This window comes from Carassius auratus, unplaced genomic scaffold (assembly GCF_003368295.1).
Source record: "Carassius auratus strain Wakin unplaced genomic scaffold, ASM336829v1 scaf_tig00045078, whole genome shotgun sequence".
Taxonomy (NCBI): Eukaryota; Metazoa; Chordata; class Actinopteri; order Cypriniformes; family Cyprinidae; genus Carassius; species Carassius auratus.
In genome coordinates, this window is record NW_020526873.1 from 67,636 (window position 1) to 92,513 (window position 24,878).

The following is a 24,878-nucleotide window of genomic DNA, read 5'->3' on the forward strand; positions in this document are numbered from 1 at the left end:
CACAGATTCACACAGAAAACCACCATTTGAAATTGTAATAAGATTTTACAATTTTACTATATTCTTGATCAAATAAATTCAGCCTTGGTGAGCAGAAGAGGCTAAATTCAAAACATTACAAAAACTTACTGACTCCAGACTTATAGTTTGAACATTAGTCTATCTACTGAGCTTGTCATTGTGTAGAATAATGTTAATTCTCCTGTGATTATCATGTTTAAACTTGCATGCATATATCGATACGGGTAAAAGATGCTTGCAAGAAGACTAGAAGCAACTGTTTACATGGAGTGAACTCTTGTTTCTGGAAGTGGATTATGGGTACTGTAGTTTTTTAATATACATGATGCTCATTTTTGGTCTGTCTTTAAATGTTACTGCTTATAATCAGTTTATTTGTATACCAAATGAACCAGATGGTTGGGCTCTATTATATCAGAAACACATATCCAGACCTTCACCTGCATTAAGCTGAAATCATTTTTGATCGAGTGTCACAGATGCTGTGCATAAAGCTTAACTTGTAGTGAATGAAGGCAGACCTGAGGATGTTTTCCTGGGCTTTTTGAGACGTTATGATGATGCTGTGAGCGATTATCATCTCTTGTCCTTTTCTACATTGTTTCATATATCAAAATTCTCTTCGACTCAATCCATCCTTTGGGTCGAAGTCTTGCGTGTAAATATTTGCGGTTTGTCTGTAATCCGTTGAACTGTCTTCAGTTGCACACAGAGATGCTGTGAGCTGAATACAGATGGAAAGACATCTTATTTTCAAGGACACTGTTATGCAGATGACCTCAGCTGACTTTGGATCAGTTTTGATGGTCACCTGGCAGCTGGTTTTTGGTTAATAAAATCTGAGGAACAGCTCCTGGATCAGGTGCACCTCATGTATGGTGGTGCTGAAGTTTGATTTAGTGTTGATCTTTGCGAGATGTGCTTTGGAAAACAGACGTGTTTGGGAAAGATTTGAAATTATTAACCATGTGGTTTTTGATACTTTCTGAACAAAATAGTAACAACCTGGCAAACACCAGAATAACATACACTGTAAAAGAAAAAAAACAATAAAAAATTATTTACCGATATAATGTTAATATACCAACCTATTGAAGTACTATAATCTGTTTTGTACCTGTGTAAACTGATTAGCACCAAATGCAGGTGGTGATGAGAAAGTCATGTGATTAACCAAAGCCCATCACAAACAGCTTTTAAATACTTACACACATAGAAGATACACTGTGTCATTCACATAAACACTAATCACCATCATGGTGACTCATTAAACTGAAATATGCAATAAACGTTAATTTCACAACATTATGTGACATACAACCCTAATAAACATAACAGATAAGAAAAACATAAGAAACATAGTTATTTCAAGAGAAGAAACCCCATCAAATTCAAACAACATTGTAAATGCAACTCTTTAAATCAAATATATAAATTTAACTTGGCCAGTTAGAGTTAGTGGAGTCATTTCTACTTATTCGTTTGAAGTTTACTTTGCAATACTTGAATACATTTTACTCAGTCTTCATCTGTATGTTTTACTCAAACAATGTTGCACAAGGTAGCAAAATGTACCTCAAGCAAAAATCAAGCAATCATTTTTTACCTGGTTTATCCAATGTTAAAATCTCTGTTCTGCAAATCTATTCAAATATTAACTATATTATCTTTACCCTGTTCACCTGTGGTGTCTTGCCTTAAAAAGGTGAAAAAACATGACGAGCATTCATTGCACCACAAATACAGAAAACATGATTTCACAGACACGTTATATAGGAACAGAAATGTATTCTGCAAAAAGAGCTGAAGGCTGTTTTCTGCTGCTGTGTTCTCAGACATTTAAAGAGTCGTTTAGGACACATGTGAATGTCTCCAGGTATCTCAGTTGCTCAAATGTCATTTACTTTAACAATGTGAGAAACAGAACACTTAAAAAGAGACTTCATTGTAATTACCAATGATTGCAATCACCAGCAGCAGTGTGTGTGTGTGCTCACGCCTTGCTTAGGTGTGATTATTACAGTCATGATCATAATTAACATTACAGCTATTTACACTTCAGCAATTAACACCATTTAATGGCTTTACTAATGCGTGTGATTCATTCTGCTGCATAATAATACCAGAAATTATGTTGTTTGCTGGTATTTTCACTTTGCAGTCATTTACTTTTGTGACAAATATGAGGAAAGTCTTTTTGTCCTGAAATGGCGAGAGTTTGATTTCCCTTCTGTGTTCCAGTCATCATGTAGAACAAATCTGAGCAAAGCGAGCTGAAATTGAAAAGCTCTGCCTCGCGTCAGGCTGGAATTAGTTTATTAGCATCTTAGAAAATCGACTTTTAAATCCATTTTTGGTGGGAAATGACTTTCCGGGGAAAGATACTGTATACGGTTTTGATGATAAGTCAGACGGTGGATTTCAGTGTGCTTTGGGATGCGTCGGTTCAAAATAAGCGCTTATTTTCAATTGTGCAATAAAAGCATATTTTCCTCCAAATTAGACACCCTCTCTGGATTTTCAGTTCAGGAGAGGGGCGGGATCTGGAGCCTGATGCTTTACAAAAACCTGGAAACAGTTGTGTCCTGACAGTACTACATAGCACCACAACACTAGAAACCAGATGAATGATTTCAAATGATGGCAGCATTAATTTATCTGAATCTTTCTCTTTCTTGCTCGTATAATGTGATTTAAGTGTTCAGGACAGCCTCATGCAGGTAGAAACAACAGCGTTCCTGTTCGAAGCGTTTCAGGGCTTTTACAGTCGTGACGCATGTTGGCTGCAATATTTATATTTTGGCTGAAACCAGATTTCATTGCCCATTAAAATGCAAGCTTTCACTGGACAACAATCCTGAGTTTTCTCAGTCCTCTCATATGGTATTAATGAAGGAGGATGTTTCAGAGACAAACTGTAAGTGATATTAAATAAACGTATGCGAGCCAAATGCAGTCTGGACTTTAAGGTCACTGGATAAAGACAAACATCAAATGTATTTTGCCCTTGTGTTGTATTTTTCTTAGCTAAGAATATTCCCTTAGTCCAGTAGACTCCATAGATTGAGTTAGTGATTTCTTGACAGTTTTCATGATTACTTTCTCCTAAATTCAAGCTGAATTGATTTTATTTAGTTTTTCATGATTATTTTTATTTATTTATTGATTGGTTAGCTTTGGGCTTTAGGTTTCAGGTTTTGGTTTTAGGTTTTATTTCAGGTTTAGTTTCGTTTGAGATATTATCTTTAAACGTAGTTTATCAGCATCCAGTGCTTAATCTGTGTTTATTATTCTTTTACTCTATTTTATTCTATTCTTTTATTTATTGATTTGGGTTGGGTTTTTGTGTTAGGTCTCAGGTTTAGCTTTGTTTTAGGTTTTGTTTTTAGATTAGTTGTTTAGTTTAAGGTTTTAGTTTACTTTAGGATCAAGTGGGCGGGTCACTGACTGAATGCTTGAACTGTGAGATTCATGAATATTAATTAGGTCACTGACATTGCTAGAGCTCTTTACTTGAATGTCCATTAAAGTGACTTAATATTCATGAGCAAGTCCTGTGTAAATACACTTGTTATCTTCAGTGCATCAGACTAGCAGACTGAGTCTATCTTTTTTCTTGGTTGCACATTATTCTTGTATGTACAGTATTGGTTTTTTGCATTGTACTTGTCTGAGAAGAAGCAGACATTATTCTTTAGACACATAGTCGTTTTAAAAAAAGCATCACAGCAGGATGATTATGAAGCTAATAATAATAGTCACATAGATCATGAGGTTAAGGTGTTTTTCTCTCTCGGCTGCTGTAACGGTGATATAAATACACAGACGTGGGTTTCTTTAGCATGTCGTATTTCAGGCCGCTAACTAGTGTGCAGCGGTTTCTGTGTCTCTCTGAGGTCATGTTTTTATAAGACCACCTCAATCATTTTATAGAACCTTGAATGCATCATTATTTCAATCCATGCCGTCATTTTTACATGAAATGTTCGGATAAAATATCTCAAGACTGAAGTAAAAGCCCACAGGTTTTTGGAAAACAGAAACGCTTGACATTTGAGAGGAAATATTGCCTGTGTTTTGATAAATGAAACTCAGTTCTTCAAAATGCAAATTTTTATCAGAACAGTTGTTTGTTTATTAGTTGTTTATTGTGTGATTTAGATTCAGAAACATGGATATTTTAAACAATGTCTGTTTTCGAACTTCTTTGTATTCTTATTGTCTGTCATGCATTTACTCGATATATACACTAGATTGCTTATATTCAGACTGAATGGTTGGTTGGTTGGGAATATTAGATGGTTTCTGGTGGTGATATGCATAGAAATATTTGATGCATCTTATTTATTTGCTGTTCATGCATGGAAAATCTTAAAATGAATAGAAACGCTGATTCCTGGTAATTGCGTCAGCTCAACTGATCACAATAATGTATAAAACTGCAAAATATCCTTTTTGGTTCTTTAAAAGTTTATTTTAGCTAGTTGCCGAGGCAGTATTTATCATTTCAAGCTGAAGAACTAAAATAAAAAAGAAAGAAAATGCTAAAATAAAAAACTAAATAACTAAAAACCAAAATAGAAAAGGAATAAAATAACTACATAAAAATGACAAAGCAAAACAAAATAACTCAAATGTTGGCCAACATTTAAATTGAATCTAATTCAAAATATTTAAAAAAACTATAGTATAATAGTATAAGTGAAACCAAAATGACTAAATACCCCCCAAAAAACCTCTGTAATAACTAAATTAATGACACAAACACACAAGAATATTATCAAAAGCTTAATCAAATCAAAACTAAGAAACTAGGAAAAATTTAAATCTAATTCAAAATATTTACAAGAACTATAAAAGTATATCAGTAATACTAAAATAATAAAACACTAAAATAAAGCAAATACTAAAAAACTAAATAAAATCGACAAAAACAGAAAAACCTTTACTAAAATTAAAATCAAAAAAAGAAATATATAAAATAAAATTATATTATTTAAATAAATCTAATTTAAAATGTAAATCAATGATGCAAAATAAAAATAAAATAGATAAACAATAATATAACTAAATAAAAAAATAAAACAATTGACATTACAGTGAAAACTGAAATATAAAATAAAATCCCATTCAAAATATGCAATAACATCTATAATGGTAACAGTAAAATAAGACTGTGATGTGTGGGTTTCCGTCCTCCTGCTGTATGTCAGCGCTGTCGATAATGGGATCATTCAGATGATTTTAACTAATCCTTTAAGAGCTTTATGTTGAGCAGCAGAGGAACCTACAGAGAGCATTAGCCCTTCCCGTTTGGATCATCTATGTGTGTGTGATTGTGTTTAGAGTCAGACCATCATATCTGAAGATGATACGCAACAGCGAGCCACAAACCATGATGATGAAGTTTTTTCATGAGTAAATAGATTTAGTGTGACATGAGATTCAGTTTGCTGCTAAGGACATGTTTATTCAGCGTTTATTCAGAAGTTTTTCTGTCTCGTTTACAGCCGTTAAATATATGGAATATGCTTTTATCCAAAACAACATGCTATTTTATGTAATTATATAATATAATTATGTTATAATAATGTAGATGATGATGATGATGATAAGATAATAATAATAATAATAATACAACAACTATATTATTATCATAATTATTATTAATTGTTGTTGTTACAACAACTAAGTTAATAATAAACAATTATTAAGTACAGCAATAGTAGTAGTAGTAGTAATAATAATAATACTAATAAATAGTATTATTAGTTTGTAGTATAATATATTTTATGTAATTATATAATATAATTATGTAATCATTATTATAATAACAATATTGTAACAATAACAAAACTTAATAATTACCATAAAAATAATGACACTAATAGTAATAATAAATATATATTACTAAATGTAATATTTAATATTATGAATTGTATTTATTAACTATTATTTATGAATAATCAACATTTAAATAATTACAATACAATACAATACAATACAATTTAATTTTAATATTAATAATATAATAATTAAATTATTATAATTTGACTAGGCGCAGTAGGATTCTGTGAGCACAGTAGTTTAGCGGTGATTTGCTTGAGTTTTAGGTGGATTTAGGAGGTTTTTCTGGGAAAGCCGTTTGAATCAGGATTGTAAGTGTGAGCGCTGGGAATGTGTCACTGAGTTTCAGTGTGTAATTAGTAAACAGTCATTCCAGTGGAAAAGCTCTTTTAAACCCATGGATTGAGCAAACGGAGCACTTAGACGTGTTCTCCGTCGGGTCAGAGTTTAGTGGGTGTTGAGCGGTGAATGTGACTGTGTTTGACCACCCGCTGATCTCCAGTCAATCACAACCACTCTCACAGCTCCATTCAAGCTGTAGTTATTAAGAGCCACTTACCGAGAGTGTTATTGTGGACGGATGAGTGTTAGCTGCAGAAGTCTTCAGATCTCGGTGAGGAGGTTTAGTGCAAGGTCATATCAACTGATATTAAAGATAGAAACAATATTAGGTTAGTGTTTTTATTTATCTGATTATTTGTTAGTAAAAGCTTTGAAGTGTATGAGTGACCCACTGCTTCATCTGACCTAGAAATCTTTGTATGTGAAACCGTATGATTACGAGTCATAAGCTCAGACACGAGAAGGGCTTTAACATTTTTGAATGATCATTATTTAAATTTTAAAAAGTGTTGAAAAAATGATTCATGCTTAAATTAAGTATATGCTTAAATGTTTATAGTTAAGATGGATGGATGATGGATGTTGGGTGGATGGATAGATAGATGGATGGCTGAATGAATGGATGATGGATTGGATGGATGGATAGTTGGATGATGGACGAACAGATGGATGGATGGATTATTGGGTGTTTGGATGATTGGATGGTTGAATGAAGGATGGATGGATGGATGATGGATGTTGGGTGGATGGATAGATAGATGGATGGCTGAATGAATGAATGGATGATGGATTGGATGGATGGATAGTTGGATGATAGACGAACAGATGGATGGATGGATTATTGGGTGTTTGGATGATTTGATGGTTGAATGAAGGATGGATGGATGGATGATGGATGTTGGGTGGATGGATAGATAGATGGATGATGATGTTGGATGGATGGCTGAATGAATGGATGATGGATTGGATGGATGGATGGATGGATGGATGGATGGATGGATGATGGATGGATAGTTGGATGATGGATGAACAGATGGATGGATGGATTATTGGGTGTTTGGATGATTGGATGGTTGAATGAAGGATGGATGGATGGATGATGGATGTTGGGTGGATGGATAGATAGATGGATGATGATGTTGGATGGATGGCTGAATGAATGGATGATGGATTGGATGGATGGATGGATGGATGGATGATGGATGGATAGTTGGACGATGGATGAACAGATGGATGGATGGATTATTGGGTGTTTGGATGGTTGAATGAAGGATGGATGGATGGATGTGGATGGATTATTGGGTGTTTGGATGATTGGATAGTTGAATGAAGGATGGATGGATGGATGGATGGATTATTGGGTGTTTGGATGATTGAAGGGTTGGTTGGATGGTTAAATAGATGGTTGGATTGATGGATGGATGAACAGATGGATGGATGGATGGATTATTGGGTGTTTGGATGATTGAAGGGTTGGTTGGATGGTTAAATAGATGGTTGGATTGATGGATGGATGAACAGATGGATGGATGGATGGATTATTGGGTGTTTGGATGATTGTAGGGATGGCTGGATGGTAAAATGCATGGTTGGATGAAAGTGTGGATGAATGATGATGGATGGATGGATTTTGAACCGGTATGTAATTGGGTCGATACCGATAAGCTTCAGGACAGACGATACTGTTATTGATACTTGCATTGTTTTATCTCTGTATACTTCAATGTTAATTAGAAGCTGCTGCTTGTCATTTCCCTTCACTGAATGATGTAGCCGATGTCTGCTCGACATGTGCGGTGTGTGTTTGCGTGCAATCAGTCATCGCGGCAAGAGTGAAATATTCGAAAGTGTGAGCTCTCGTTACAAAACTAAGCTACACCAGTGTCAGATGCAATATATGCAGTAGTGTAATAGTGAAAGAAGGAGGCAACAGAAGTAATATAATGAAACATTTACTAACCAAACACAACATTTACCTCAAGCAATGTGCTGGATTATGTTTTGCGGATCTAGCTCCAATTCGCGAGACACATTCACCTCAAATGTCAATTCATTTATTTGCAATCACAAAAGTACATTAGGTGAAACATTTTATTTGTGTGCTGTTCTAATATGTATTTATTCAGAGCGCCTCCAGCTGAAGCATCCATACACTCAAATGCTGGTCAAACAGCAATTGATTACTTTCTTATATTAGTTATCGTCTAATTGTGCTAAAACTGTCAAAAAATGCACAAGGTTTACATATAAACACCGTTAATTATGTCTAAAGTGAAATTAAATAGGTAAGTGAGAAATGGTCTGTGCATCTCTTAAAGGGACAGTACTAAACATACTGCCACTGGTCATTAAAGGGATGGTTCACCCAAAAAATTTTACTTCTGTCATTATTTACTCATGTTAACCAAACATGTATTAATTTGCATCCAGGGGACCAGCAACTGTGGTATAGTATCGATGACAGTATCGATAAGTACAATATCGGTATCGGTTTTGAAAAAATGTAAACAATACCCATCTCTATTGATGGATGGATGGTTAAATGCATGGATGTATGATGCTGTGTCTAAATAGAATAAAATCATTGAGAATAAATGCAGCATTGGTGAGCAGAAGAGACACTTTCAGAAACATTTAAAACAAAACCTTTCCAACCTCAAACTTTTGAACAATACTGGACTCCAGCCACCATCCATCTGAAATATTATTTTATTTATACATTTCATACACTGTTCAATGCATTGTATATTTCAGTGAATTTGGTTTGTTATATAGCCTGTTTAGCTTTACCCAGAACTTTTGACTGTGGCGTAATTAGCTCATATCATCATAAAGATACTTAATTTAATGTATTTGTATGTACAATTTGTTCTCAAAACTAGCAGTTAAGACTCATAAACAAAGGCATTACAGTAAAAAACTTGTTCTGATCAAGCTTTTAAAGGGATATTTCCCCTAAAAATTATCATTCTGTCATTATTTAAGCAGTTTCAACGTATGATTGTGGAAGAAGTTATTTTTAAAAGTCTCTGTGTTTGTCCTTGCATTAAAAAGTCAGTGTTATTTCTACCTCAGTGTTCTTCAAATCATTGACACAGAAGTTTTTGGGTGAAATAGCACTTTAAAATCTTCCAGCTGGTACGAATATAACAGTATGTGATATGATGTGATGACCTGTAAAAGTGTAAAACACATCCGCGTTTCTACATTCGGCAGGTTTGTGATCATAGCGATCTGAATCTCCGAAGACACATGGAAGCATTTATCGGCTCCCAGTGATTCACTCCCACATGTCAGACATTTGGTGGGAATTTTGTCACTTTCTGGAAAGTTGCAGATCTCGGGGCGCCGCTGGGTGTCACGAATGACGGATTGGTCTTGCTGGTGGCCTGCAGCGAATGTTTCTCGTTCTGTTCCTTTGCCAAGAAAAGATCCGTCCTGCCAAAGACGGCGCATTATAGTGATTCAGTCCTCTACAGGATTCATCATCACGACACGCTCTCATGTGAGGTCTTCTCAGGTGCATTCACATTCAATGGTTTGAGCCATCGCTGGTGTGATTTCGTTCGTTCATTCCAAAATTAGAATTAAATGTATGAGTAAAGTGCTTGTTTCTCCTTGCTTCAAATCAGCTTTACAGAAAATAATGATGTTAATATTTATATACTGTGTGTGTGTGTGTCTATATATATATATATATATATATATATATATATATGCAGTATATTCTTATATATTCTCGATATCTTCATCCATTAGAGTCTAATTTTGCAGATTTATATTTTGCAACAATACAAGCAATCAAGAGATTTGCTATAAAATATGTATCACTTAATAAGACTGTACTATATTATATATATATATATATATATATATATATATATATATATATGTGTGTGTATAAAGTTAGATGTTTATAAAAAAACAGCTGAACAGTAATTTCTGCAAAAAATAAAAAAAATCAAGCAGTATTTTTGCTATATAATAGCACATTTCTTGCTTTGTATGACTGTACTATTTTTATATATTTATATATACAACTTTATATATAAAAAGCTGGACAATAATATAGTTAATTTTTGCAACAAAATTAAGAAATAAAAAACATGATATATATATATATTTTTTTTTTTGCTGTGTTGAGTGTATCGCTTTATGTGAGTGTATTGTATGTATATATTTATGTATCAAACCTTATGTATACTGTATAAAAAGCTGGACGATAATATATAAAATTTTTGAAGTAGGAAGACTGAAATAGTATTTACTTCTAAACGTACTGCAATAATCTTTTTTTTTTGTATTTACAACTTTGTTTTAAAGTGTATGAAAACATCTTGATGTCAGATTGTATTCATTAAATACATTTGATAAAGAAACAATTTAGTTTTATAAACTGCTAGTTAATTGTATAATTAGTTACAACGAAACAGCAAGTAAAATGTTTTGGTGTAGAAAGACTGGAAAGACGTAAACCGATAATCGGTTTCATTTACAGCAAAAAATGAAGTGTTTTTAAAATTGACAAGCTTTTTTTTATTTAAAGACAAAGCCTTTTTCAGTAAACCACTTTTTAGTGTCAGAAGTGGAGACATTTATGGGATGCTGCTAGCGAGAGTATAGAGCCGTTTTCAGTTACCTGGATGAGCCTGTTGTTGTCACCACTGACCAATCAGAATCAAGTAATAAAATGTGGTGAGCTGATGGAAAGTGTGTTTCTGATGTAATATCCTCTTCCTTCACTTCGTGACTCTTTTAAAGTCCATGAATGCAGTGTTTGTCGCTCCAGACGACTGGAGGCCGGTTTACGCTCACGTTGACTTGGACTCGACAGTAACCGTGCCTCACGAGCGTATCTCTGGGGAAAGGCAGAGAGCAGTAATTAGTCAAATGAGCTCTGTAACTTCTGATTGCATGAGGTCACTGAGCGAGTCTGTGGGCTCTGGAACATTTTACTGAATTTGTCATCGTCACATTCTTACAGGAGAAATGTATGAACTTCACTAGTGTTGAGCGCTGAGATCTTCAACCATGCCATAAATTACAAATACCTTATCTGGTATTTGTACGATGTAGTTTAATTAATAAAATGATTGTTTGGGGTCAGTATTAATGTTTTAATTAATCAATGATGCATTAAATTGATTAAAGACATTTATAAGACATTTATAATGCTACAAAAGATGCATTTTTCAAATAAATGCTGTTCCTTTGAACTTTGTTCATCTGTGAATCCTGAAAAATAAAATGCATCACAGTTTCCACAAATATATTGTGCAGCACAACTGTTTTCAACATTGATAATAATCAGAAATGTTTCTTGATCAGTAAATCATCATATTATTCTGATTTCTGAAGATCATGTGACACTGAAGACTGGAGGAATGATGCTGAAAATACAGCTGCACATCGCAGAAATAAATTACAATTTTACAATGTATTCGCACAGATAATATGCATTTTAAACTCTAATTATATTTAACATTTTTATAGATTTTATTTTTTTTTTAAAGCAAATAAATGCAGCATTAGTGAGCAGAAACATAAAATCTCACTGACCCCAACATCTGTGCATTACATACATGTTATATATGTGTACATTAAATATTAGATGATAAAATATGGATGTAAATATGTTCAAATATGAACAAATACACCAAAAGCCATGGAGAGTAGGGGAAAAAAGCCTTGATTGCTGCTGGCGTCTCTCATTAAACGCTGTGTTGTAAAGTAGGTTAATGGGGGGGGGGGGATGTGAAGGTTGAGTTAATGCCACAACCACAAGATCTTTCCAGATGAACTGATTAATGCACAGCAGAAACCACACGCCACACACATTCCCAGAATTCCCTGCTGGACTCGTTCATTCGTTCAAGTGTTTGTCTGATGATGGAGGGAATGAGCAGAAACACCTCAGGACTTTTTACACAGTACAGCTGGGTGATTTTTCTGATTTTATTGATTAATTCAAATGTATTGTTTTTGCCATGATTTTATTTTATTTTTTAAATCAAGGAATCACAGTTTTGCATAAAAATGAGCAAAATGTAAAATTAGACACACAAGCGGAGATGCACAGTAGTTTTTCTGTCTGGTTTGGTGATATAAAATAAATTATGAAAACATTAATTTATAAATTATTAATTAATTAATAACTGATAATAGTATTATTGCACTATTTTATTTTTAATAAAGTAATAAATAAACGGAGATAATAATATCATATTTTAAAATACAAAGTTTTAAATAAGAAAACAATTAATTTATAGTACAGTTAAAAAAATATAATACAATACAGTACACAATGTTGAAATCTGTTCTGCACTTGGAACTTTATTTAGATGGTTTTACAAGATTTTTGATAGAGTAATTTAGTATTCTTTATTTATTTCATTTATTCATCGATCTATCAGCAAATTCATTTATTTATTGTTATTTTATATGCATAACTAGATTTATCAATATGTAAATGTTTTATTTTATTTGTTTTATTTTATAAACTTTTAAATGTTTTGTGTAGTTGTATTTTATTCATTAACTTATTTTATTATTTTAATTATTTATTTATTTCTATTATTTATTTATTTATTTATTATTTTACCAGATAACAGCTTACATTAAAAATGGGGGAAAAAAGCAATCGTGTTATTACATTTTACATACAGTAGCATAACTTGGCTAGTTAAACATAAAAAAATAACTCTTAAATCTGTGAAACATTCTCAAAAATGTATGTATATAAATTTTTACATACAAATGTATACAAATGTATGTAATGTTTATATATATGTAATGTTTATATATATGTATGTATACATGTATATAAATACATATATATATTATATATATATATTATATATATATATGTTGTTATTATTATTTTTGTTTTGTTTTATTGTTCAGCTGTTGCATAGCAATATAGTTTGCGTGACCAGATAAACCGATCAGTTTTTTGGTTAGTTATTGATGGAGTGTTTCTCATTTCTGAGCTCTTTTGTCTTGTGTGAACACACTGTAAACATGTTGTCGTCACAGCAGAACATCAGAACTGTAGATGCTCTTACACGAGAGGCTTCTGATGTGGCATCTGCACTCTTCTCTTCATGATTCTCGCAGCACTTAGCCTGTCGTATGATGGCTGTGGTTAAACGCGTTCTGGAGGAACACAGAGGAACCATGAATCTGTGGTGAGGGTCCATGTCATCCATCAGCTTCATTCTCTGAGGGCTGACTCTCATAGATGTATGTGTGTGATCTCTAAAATGCGTTGCAGTTGTATAATGTCACGTCTTTGAGGATGATTGTGGTTGTGTTTCACATGAGCTCTAGTTTTCCTGATCTTTTAACCAGGATTCCTCCACTCTTCGTTTCACTTTGATTACTGCAAACTTATGCACTTATTCAGTAGTGTTGGGCGATATGGTCATTTTTCAAATCGTCATATCGTCAGCCCGTGAGATCGACGATACACAATATCAAGCATGTGTGGAGCAAGAGAGAGACTCTTTGTTCTTGTCATAGCATAACTATTTAGTGTTTTAAACCGTGCAGTTCTCACATAGTCCTTCTGCGTCATCACCACATAGTGAGTGTTATAAGTTAAGTGATCAGTCTTTAAGAGAAGGACTCAGTGAGAACCACTATGGAAGATTAGTTTGCTCTTGTTATTATTTTGTCTTTACTTTATTTGTAACGCCAAGAAAGAGTTAATCTCTCATGTATGAGAAGAACACATTGCCGTGTACCAGCCTTTAAATGTGTGCAACACCAACTCCTCGTTTTCTATCTCTTTCCTTTTTTTCAGAGTCAAAGCGTTACAACTTCTTCAGCGAACCGGCTCTAATCCTCTTTTGCGCGTGTATGCGTGTATGTGTGTATGCGTGTATGTGTGTATGTGTGTGTGTGTGTGTGTGTGTGTGTGTGTTTGAAATGTGGCGCTGAAGTGAAATAGCTGGGCATGTTGATAGCCGAAAGATAATAGGCCACCTAATAAAAATACAAATATTTATTATTATTATTATTATTATTTAATACATTAATAGGAGAATAAGCCTAATATCGTCTTGATTATCGACAGAGAAATCTGCTTATGTCGATATATCTGACTATCGTCAATACACGATACTATCGTCTATCAGCACAACCCTATTATTCAATTTAAGAAGCAGTTTCAGAATGTATTGTGCTTAAAAGATTAATTCGGATATTGACTACTTATCAATTATAGACTTTTGCACTGTCATTGTTGACCAGCAATTCAGTCATAGACCTTTAATTTATTTAGCAGATGCATTTATTTATTTAAATTGATTTACATTTATTTATATATATATATATATATATATATATATATATATATATATATATATATATAAATATATATATACATTTTGAGCTGAAATATGAGCGTGCTCTTGACCAGTTTGCCTGAGAATACATTATATCTGTGTCTGAGACTGAAGTTTTGGTCTCTTTCAGGCGTTTATCTGCCGCTTCAGTGTCGGATCTCATTACAGACGGACTGAATCACTTTAGAAACACTTCACACAGACGTACAGTAACACGTTTACATCAGTCACACATAAAAGCAGCTGATAATTCAATGCATTTTGCGAGCGGCGCGATGCATTTAATGCATTTCTTTGCTGGACATTTATCATATCCTTTATTTTCCAGATAGCATTTCTAAAGTTTTCATGATTGAGTCTGGATGATGTGATTGGATCCCTCTGGATTTATCTTATTAATTGCTTTAACTTCTTTTCCTTTGGCTGTCTGTAGTTGTGAAGTTAATTCTGAGGGCGGTTTGTGATAAGCTCATTCTGAAGTTCACTTTGCAGTGCAGATAATGGGATTGTGATGAAATCTCTGAAAACGGGAGAATAATATTCACCTTGAAAAGAAGCAAACTGGGGTTTTCGGCTTCACAGCTTCTACTTTATTCTCCAGCAGCACCGAACTCTGGCCGCTGGATTGAAGAAACTCCAGCCTGTTTTCAGGAATCCTAATGGCTCTGTGTTGCTCTTGTCTAAAGATCCTCTCAGCGTATTTCTCTGTGCTTTTTCAGGGAATATTGCATTAGAAGTCTTTTATGAGCTGCTGCTTCCTAAATGACTTGAACAAGTCCGGTAGCTGAACTCTTATGAAGCCGTTTTTATTCATTACTGATATTCTCAGTGCAGAAATACAGATGACGGGCTCTTGATGTCCAGTTTAATAAGTGACTAACACTGAAATACAATAAAAGATTAGTCAGGCCAAACGGGAAACTACCAGATCCCTTTAAAAACATCTTTTTTTTGTGCTTTATGGGAAGAGTGAAATACTGTGTGGTGCTATTTGCATGATCTGTTGTTTTATTTTATTTTTATTTAGTTACTTATTTGTCAAAGAAGCAGATTTTAATTCTACATTTGTAGATAGATTAATATTTAATCATATAAAATATATATTCAGCCTCAAATTTGACTGCAAAATTTAAATAAACTAAAAAGTATGTTTTATATAATGTTATTAAAAAGGTTTAAATTAACTTTGTAATTTATTTATTTTTTGCACTTTGACATTTATCTTAAATACGACACGGCAGTAAATGTAATATTTTCTTTGTAATGTAATTCTTTTCTAAAAATAATAACAATTGTTCATTTACCTGTTGATTGTGCAGCTTAAAACGTTTTGTGTGTGTGTGTGTGTGTGTGCTGTTGAAACAGTGAATGTCATGAACAATAATTCGTTTCACAGAGCTTGTAGTGAAGTGGGTGGATGTTCGTTTTATCGTGGCCCGACATCTGAGTCATATTTGGTGTAATTAAAAGCAGGCTGTATAACTGAAGAACCTGCTCTCTGTCAGGGTTTCTAAAAATGACAAGCTCTTACCTCCTTCTCATCCTTATTTCACCTCATTTTCTCCAGTTCTTCATCATCTGAAGACTTATTCCAGTTCAGCTTGTTTTAAATGAACCAGAACAATAACACAAATTTTGTCTGCCATTGATGCATTATAGAATATTTTAACTGGATATTTCTGATATGTAAACATTAGATGACCTTCATTGCAGAATTATTATACTGTTATTAACAAAAAATTAAACCATAAAATAATGTATTTCTTGAAATAAGCCTTAACTGAAATGAAATAAAATTTGTTTCTTAAGTTTAACTGGATATACTAAAATTACTAAAGCTGAAATTTATAAAAACTATATAGATATTAAAAAATGAATGGCATTGAAAACAGAATTACAAAAAAATAAATGTTTCCTTAAGTTTAGCTTGATGCAATAAATTAACTAAACAGAAATAAAACTATAAAAAAAACTGTAGACAGTAAATAAATAAATAAAATGTAATTACTAAGACTTTAACCCCTTACTAGTAACCCCCCTTTTTTGGCATGGAGACAGAAATGACATACCCAAAATAAAAAGGTTTCTGCTCATGATTCTTTCTGACTAGATACATAATCAACCTTTGTTCACAATGCTGACACTTTAAAGTTTACTGTTCAGGAATCAGAATCACTCAGACTGTTATGATAATAGAGATATATAAGCTCAAACATAAAAACAAAAATAAAAATATTAAAAACATATGTTTTAAATGTATTTAAAAAATTGTTGATGTAGGAAATGAGTTTGAAAACACAGTGTAGCTAAGGCCACAAGTCTTCCAAAACTTCATAAAAAATGTCATAATCGAATCTGTAAAACTGTGAATTTTATGAAATATTTTCTAAGGCCATGTCATGTGTGTTTTTAGAGAAGGCAAATCAGATTGATTTATGGCCCTTGTCATCTCTGTAAGATCTCACATGTAAACACTGATGTGTGTTTTGTATGTGTGTTTGGCTGTGAAAACTGCCCGTTTCATGATTGTATTGTTCTCACCAAACGAGTCTTTCACACCTCCGCCAGGTACGACACATTATCCGCATTATTCTTTTATCATTATTCTTTTGTTTTTATTCCACCTTTATTAGCCTTGATTGTGGTTTTTCAGGCTTTACAAAGACACAAAGCAGCAATCTCACTTCAGTCTCTGTTTGCATTTAGCCCTTATTTATCAAAAGTCTTACTATAAAAATACAACAAAACATTTTCTTACGACCTTACGTGAATTATTGAGACAAAAATGCATTATGAAGAAGAAAAGCACCTGCTATTAGTAGCATTGTAGCTAACGTTAGCATCTAGCTACAGCAGACAATTTATGAAATTATTAATACACTTTTACTCAAAACTCACTTTAAACGCCGATCGAGTGTTTATAATAACTTCCTTTAGCGATCAGGGGTGGAATTTGGTCCTTTACTGTTGTAAAAATATATTATATGTAGCCTTTTTCATCGCTGCACAAATTAGCATTTCCCATGTACATTTTCGATTTTTTTTTATAAAAACGCCCCAGATCTCAAGAAATTCTCATACCAAGCTTTACTATCGTAATCGCGGGTTTATTATTTGGATATTTCGTGTGTACAGAGGTGTTTCAGTGTTGTTTTGGCCAGATAACTACCAGGAAGTGTGCAGGAAGCATGTGACACGATGTGGCGGTGTCCATATATGACACTGTAAGATTGACACTTGCAAGGCCCAATCAGAGTCTGAGTCACACACCGCACGAGCTGCCGGCACAGCAAACACATACACAGATCGCTGGGAGAGGCTGTTTATCATCTGATCGCGTAAATCCGTGGAAAATGAATAGAAATGACGATTCTGTCTGAAGAAATATGAAGTAAACATCAGTAAATATATCCATATATCTCCGCAGATATACATCTTTGGTCTAAAAATCCTTATTGACGCTGTTCAGTGAGTCTATGTGAACACAAATAAACCGCTCTTGACGTGACTGAATATGAGTGAGTGATTAATTTCTATTCAAAATGTGGCATAATACGGATTTATTATTTTGCACTTCTGACATAAATCACTAAATATCTGTCACTGCAACAATGTTTTATCAAAAAATTGGTCAAATATCGAAACTAGAGTCTTTAAACTTTCAATTGATGCACAGTTTGTCCAGATGAAGTAAGACAGTGATGATTAATGTGCTGTGAAAGTGAAACAATAATAAACTGGGGCCGTCGGCGATGTTCGCACTTAAAGGGGTTAAAAGTAAAATGAAAACAGAAAATATATAAACATAAATACTCATTCAAAATATTCATCAAAAAATCATTATAGTATCCCAATACTAGAATAAGACTTCTTCATTGTCACATTTATTCAGGATTATTTCAGATTTGTTCATTCATAGATTTTTTGCATTTCTCATATTTAATTTGAACAAAATCCTGAAAGTGCAGAGTGAAATGTAGTTTTCTTATTGGTATAATTGATATGATATTATTTATTCTAAGTGTTTAGCATTAAGGCATTTTTAGAATAATTCCCCTGTTGATTTTATCCCAAAGATTGTTCAAATACACTGTAAAAAATGACAGTGTTTTTAACCGTAAAAAACTACAATTGCTACAGTAGAAACATGATTAACGGTAAGTTCCTGTAAAATTTACCGGGAAAAAGCGTAAACTGACATTGCCAAAATGATCTGCGTTACATTTAAAATTTTGTTTGAATTTGATGTTTTTTCTATGAAATAACTGTTTATTAGTTTTTTATTACCTGTTATGTTTATTAGGGATATATGTTATATATAAAGTTGTTAAATTGATGTTTATTGCATATTTCAGTTAGAGACTCACCATGATGGTGATTAGTGTTTGTGTTAATTACACTGTGCACCTTCTATATATGTTATTATTTAAAAGCTGCTTGTGATGGGCTTTGGTTCGTCACGTGACTTTCTCATCACCACCTGCATTTGGTGGTTATTGGTGTATTACAGAGGTACAAAACCGATTTCAGTACTTCAATAGGTTGGTATATTAACATTACATCAGTTAATGAAATTGCAGTATTTAATTGTAAATTTAAGTTAAATCTGTAAAACATAATGTTGTTATCGATTTTTTATGTTAGAATTCCAGCAACTACAGCTGCCATTTTTTTACCGTAAATTGTACTTTTTTTTAATAGTGTATACTACATCTACATCAAGTTCTCTGTTATAAAAACTCCTTTTCTGTGTGAACAATGCACAAGAGTCAGATACAAAAAAAAATCCTTTGACAAGCACAAGACTTCCAGTCATGTACAAAAGGCTTTATTAGGAGGTATAAAAAGAAATTTACAGCAGGAAAGTCTGATCCGCCCCTCCATTTCATTAAGACTGCAGTCGTATATATTGATATTCGCTCGCTGCAGACCTTGAGCAGTCCTCTCCGTCTAGTTTAGTTTGAGTTCTCAGTCTGTCAGACACATTTGACGGGTTTTGTTGTTTTATAATGGTGCTTCAGGTAGTTTGTGTTGAATGGAGGAAGCGCAGCCTTGAGTTTGTCTTTAAAAGGGTTTTTCTCAGTGAATTCCTTTTTTCTGTCGTGACCTGTCTTTGGGTTCGCATCTGTCTGGTTTTGTGATAAATGGGCTCTTTATGTGCGGCTCTTATTGTTGTGTTGGTCTTCTCCTCTTGTGAAGATGTGAAGAGCAACATTAATGTTTCTTATTAAACATTGATGGCAGCGTCGCTTTCGCTGCATCTGAACATTACCAGAGTTTTTCTCCATCTGTGAAATGCATTCAAAGTCTGCTTTCACATTCAGTCCAGTGATCTGCATGAGTTTAGACATATTTATACATTATGTGCTTTAGAAGAGTTTCATTTCTACATTTATTTACGGAGGTCACACTGCTGGAAGTGGAAAATATCCCAGTTTTATTTATTTTATATTTATTATAAAGATGATTTATGATTATTGTTATATAAAATAAAATCTAAATCATACAAAATATAAAAAATGTAATGTAAAGTGTAGCGATGTAATTTTAACTTTAATAAAAAAAACAGATGACTGTTATTTTCAATATTTTAATTTATATTTGATTTAGTATTTATTTGTTATGTATATTAAAATAGTGGTCATTGATAATAGATATTACAATACTATATAATTTTCTTTTTAAATTTGTATTTCATTTTTCGTATATCTGTATTTTATTGTTTGTTCACCTAAAGAATATAGTAGCTAGAAATAATTTATAAATAAACATTACATTTAATATATATAATTATAATTATTATGTAAAGGCTTTTATATTTTATTGATGTTATATTAATTATAAAGATAATTTCTAATTATTGTTATATACAATAAAATATAAATTATACAAAATATTAAAAATAAAGCAATGTAAGATGTATTATAAAAGCAAACATTACCATGTTATATTTTCAATATTTGTATATTATATCTGTATAATAATATTTGTATACATGGGATATGGTTAGGTTTAGGAGTAGGTTCATACAATATATATATTGTATTTGTGTGTGTGTGTGTGTGTGTAAGTAGTATTCCATACATAAATAATACATTTAATAAATATCAGTATATTATTTTTGAAAGATGTCTTTTTTAAATCTTATTTTTGAAAGGGATAGTTCACTTCAAAATAAATCAGATTAAATATATTTAAACAAATAATAAATGAGTAAATATAATTACACATATAAATGGATGTATTTATTTATACTCTTTATTATGTGTATTCATTTATGTGCTTAATTTTATTTATTTTAATGTAAAAAAACAATTTATAATAAATGAATACAAATTGTTATATATGTAAATACGTACGTACACACACACATAGATATATAGTAATTTATTTATTAATCATGTCTCTTAATTTGTTTATTAATATTTATGTAATTATTGATTTATATTTATTAATTTCATTAAGCATACTTAATAAAGAAATGCTAGAGCTGTCATGAAGAGATAGTGAGAAATAAAGTTTTTTGTTTAATGTTATTTTAGTTTCTTTGAGATACTTCAATCGTTTTTATTAATATTTAGAATTATTTTGTATTTCTTAATCTTCCTTTTTTATTTTCATTTTACTTAAAGTTTTAGTTATTTGTGTTTTTGTAATTTTTAGTAGTTATTTAGTAGTCCATTTAAGTTTTTTTAATGTTAAATTGAGAAATGTTGCTTTGGCTGCTTGCTAAAATAAAATAAGTTTACGTTTTTATTTGTTAATGTTAATTTTAATTTGAAGTATAATTTTTTTTAATGGTTTTAGTTAACTATAATAACTCTGGTTGGGCTCATAGAGTTGAGACATGAAAAGTGATCTTAAATAAACAAGATTGTAAGCAACAGGAGAGACAGCAGGTCAGACAAAGTGTAAGTTGTTTATGTGTGTATTTGGTTACTGGTGAGTTAGTGAAGGTGATTAAATGCAGCTGTCGAATCATCATAATCACATTGTTTTGATATAAATATAAACAAAATTAACTTTTGTTAATCACAAGAGTGCCATGTTTCCATTGCTGCGAGTCTCTTTCCAAGAGCTGGACTTTGATTCCCAATCCTGTCAGTCAACAATCAGCCGCTCTGATTAAAGTAAACACGCTAATGACACACAAACACTGCAGAGGCGTGTTTGAGCCCTGATGAAGATGCATCTTCATCATCATCATCAGTTGTTTGATTATCCGCTCCGGCCTGCTTTTACACATCTTTCCTCATTTGTAGTCTCTCTCTCTCTCTGTCTGACCATCCCTCTCTCGCCCGTCGCTGCTCTCAGCCTAATTGGGTGACTGTGGAGTGTCTTTGTCGTCATGGAAACTACTTGTCCCTTTATTGGACATCACGGCCTTGAGTCATGGTCGCCGTGGCGATGCAGGAAGAGGAAATTAGAGAGGAGAGGAAACCGAGGGCTAATCGTTATAATGAGAGTGATTTCAGACGATCAGCAAGAGCTGCATCGCTATATTACATTTAATAAAAGCTAAAACCAATAAAACATTTCTAAATATTAAGATTTTAATGTTAATATTCCTATTATTAAAATATTTCTCAAAATAAAATGTATTGTTAACTGAAACCAAACTGAAGAAATAATGAGTCCTAAAACTTTGCATGCTTTAGCAAGTTTCTTTGTTTGTTAGCTTTTACCATTTATTTATTTTTATGTGATTTTATTATGTTTGTATTTAGTAACGCGATATGTTGTGGGAAACAGAAATGTCTATTTTGTGTAAAAAGATTTTTCGGTTTCTCGATTCACGATTTTATCACAAATCTTTTTATTGGTTTTACTATTTTGCAAGTTGTTTGAGCAGTACAGACAAACTAATTTCTCAATTTTTAAAACAAAGGCTTATAAGGTGAAGAAATAAAGAAAACAAACAGTGCTTTATCTTTCAGGTACAGTAGCTGTATTTAGCGTTAGCATTCAGAAACTGAATGAACAAACATAAAAATAAAACACTATGTACACTTGACTGTATAGATGATAGACTGATTCTTATTAAAGCAACTATATCAAAGTTAAGTCAAGAGCAGTAAGTGATTTTGTGTGTTTTGCTGTTAATATTGAAGGGAAAGTTCAGCTAAAAATGAACATTGTCGTCATTTAATCACTCTCAAGTTGTTTTAAACATGAATGAGACTTTTTTTCTTCTGTTGAACACAAGTTATTTTGAATAATTCAAAGACCAGCAGCTGTTTGGTTTAATATATTATTTTGTGTTTAGCACAAGAAAGAAATTAATATAGGCGTGATACAATATGTGAGTAAATAATGAAAGAATACATTTTTTTTTTGGTGAACTCTCCCTTTAATGAAAGGCAGTAGCATATTTAGTGCTATTAGACTGCTGTCACTTTAAGACCTACATGCATCCGTTTCTCTCTCGACTCTTTACATTGACTTTAGACATAACCACATATGATTATATGTAACTGTTTCTTAGTTTTCTATTATCTGTTATGTTTATTAGGGATGTATGTTATATATAATGTTGTTAAATTGATGTTTATTGCATATTTCAGTTAGAGACTCACCATGATGGTGATTAGTGTTTGTGTGAATGACACTGTGCACCTTCTATGTATGTAATTTAGACCCCATATGATTATATGTAACACTTGTGTGTTTTTGACAGTATTAGCGCAGTCAGACGTGAAATATATCTTAGTCCGGTAATCGGGTGCTGTTTGATAGGATTTTTACTGTGCGCACACTTCACCTGAACATGCTCAGAAAAGGCGCAAGTCACAACAGCACGCAAATGAAATGTTTAACCGACAAGACTTTAAAGCACATGCAAATAATGTACTTTGGTAATTGTGAATAAGTGCAGCATCCCGTGAGCATAACTCTACCACAGTTAACATTTGATGTGAATGTATATGGCGCTCTACAGTATAGAAAATTACCATATTTCTTTAATCAGTCTTGTATTTTGAGTTTTCTCTTAATGTTTCCGTTCACTGATTGTATGTTGAATATGTGTATGTACTCTATAAACCAAGCTTTCTTGCATGCATTACTGTTCTGGATGTGAGCAACTGTCAAATGCATGAATGCAAATGTGATGGCTGTAGATCTGAAGGCTTCTCTCTGAAGGATGAATGTTGCACTAAAGGTCACTGGGGTCAAACAGACAGTTCTGTTCATACAGAGGTTGCTGTGATTCTCCTGTTCTTCTCCATCATGCATGTCTTTGAAGTCTTGGCATTAGTAGTTTTAGCACGGAGGTTTTTCCCATCTGAAAGCCCTTTTAGTTTTTAATCAAAGTCGATTCAATTAAATTATTAATTTTCTTCCTAAATGCTTTTGAGGTGCAGATATGGGATCAGTGGAGAAGAAAGGGCTGGCGGCGAGTCACATTTAATGATTGGGTTTCAGGAGAGTGTGATGTAATTGCGTTCAGGTGATAGAATTACACCTGCTTTGATTAACGAGCCGCTGATCTGAGCGTGTGCTGATGACCGTAGACCTTTCCTGACCTTTGACCCTGTCCGTCTCTCTGTTGTGTGTTGGCAGGTGTGTAGAGATCATCGCGAAGGAGGGTCGGAGTCTGAAGGAGCTCTATCTGGTGTCCTGCAAGATCACAGATCACGGTAAGACTGAGATGAGTTCGGATGCGGACCAAAACGTAAACCCTTCGTTCTCAGAGATACAGGGGGCGCTAGAAGGGACAAGAACTTTAACCTTTAGTCCTTCTTACTCTGTGTTTGCTTTTATGCCGTGGTGAAGTAGTAGTTGTTTTATTTATTCTTCAAACTCCTAAAACGTACATTTTATTTATTTCTATTTTTATTTTTCAAAATCCTAAAACTTTGCCCTGTTGTCATTGTTAAGAATCTGGCTTTTACATTTTATTTAATTATATTTTTATCTATTTATATATTTTAAACATATATTTGTTTATTATTATTATATTTTATTTTTATTTTTCATTTTATTTTTACCCCTAAAACTTTAACGTTTACACTTTATTTGATTTATTTTGTTATATATTTTGTTATTTATTCAGTCATTAATTCATTCATTTTCTTTTCTTTTTCAAAATCCAAAACCTAATTTTAGTCATTAAAATTGTTCTATTTTATCTATTTATTTATTTTTATTTGCATTGTAATTACTGTATTAATGAAGCAGTAATGATGTAAAGATACTTTTTTATCAAAATGCTTTATTTTCAAACTTCAAGATAGCTGCAGTCTTTTACATTTATTTATTTGAAATAAATGGTACACCTTTCTAATCTACATTTGTCCAGTTTTAGATTTTGAAATGTCT

General features: G+C 32.6%; 1 protein-coding gene across 1 annotated transcript in view; it reads left to right on the forward strand.

The window, feature by feature from the left end:
- Nucleotides 1–24,364, forward strand: part of LOC113087669 (F-box/LRR-repeat protein 17-like) — a 53,291-nt gene extending 28,927 nt beyond the window's left edge. The window contains exon 3 of the mRNA XM_026255617.1: nucleotides 24,120–24,364. Coding sequence (XP_026111402.1) covers nucleotides 24,120–24,330 — 211 coding nt within the window. The 3' untranslated portion in view covers nucleotides 24,331–24,364. The remainder of the gene's footprint in view (nucleotides 1–24,119) is intronic.
- Nucleotides 24,365–24,878: the final 514 nt, after the last annotated feature.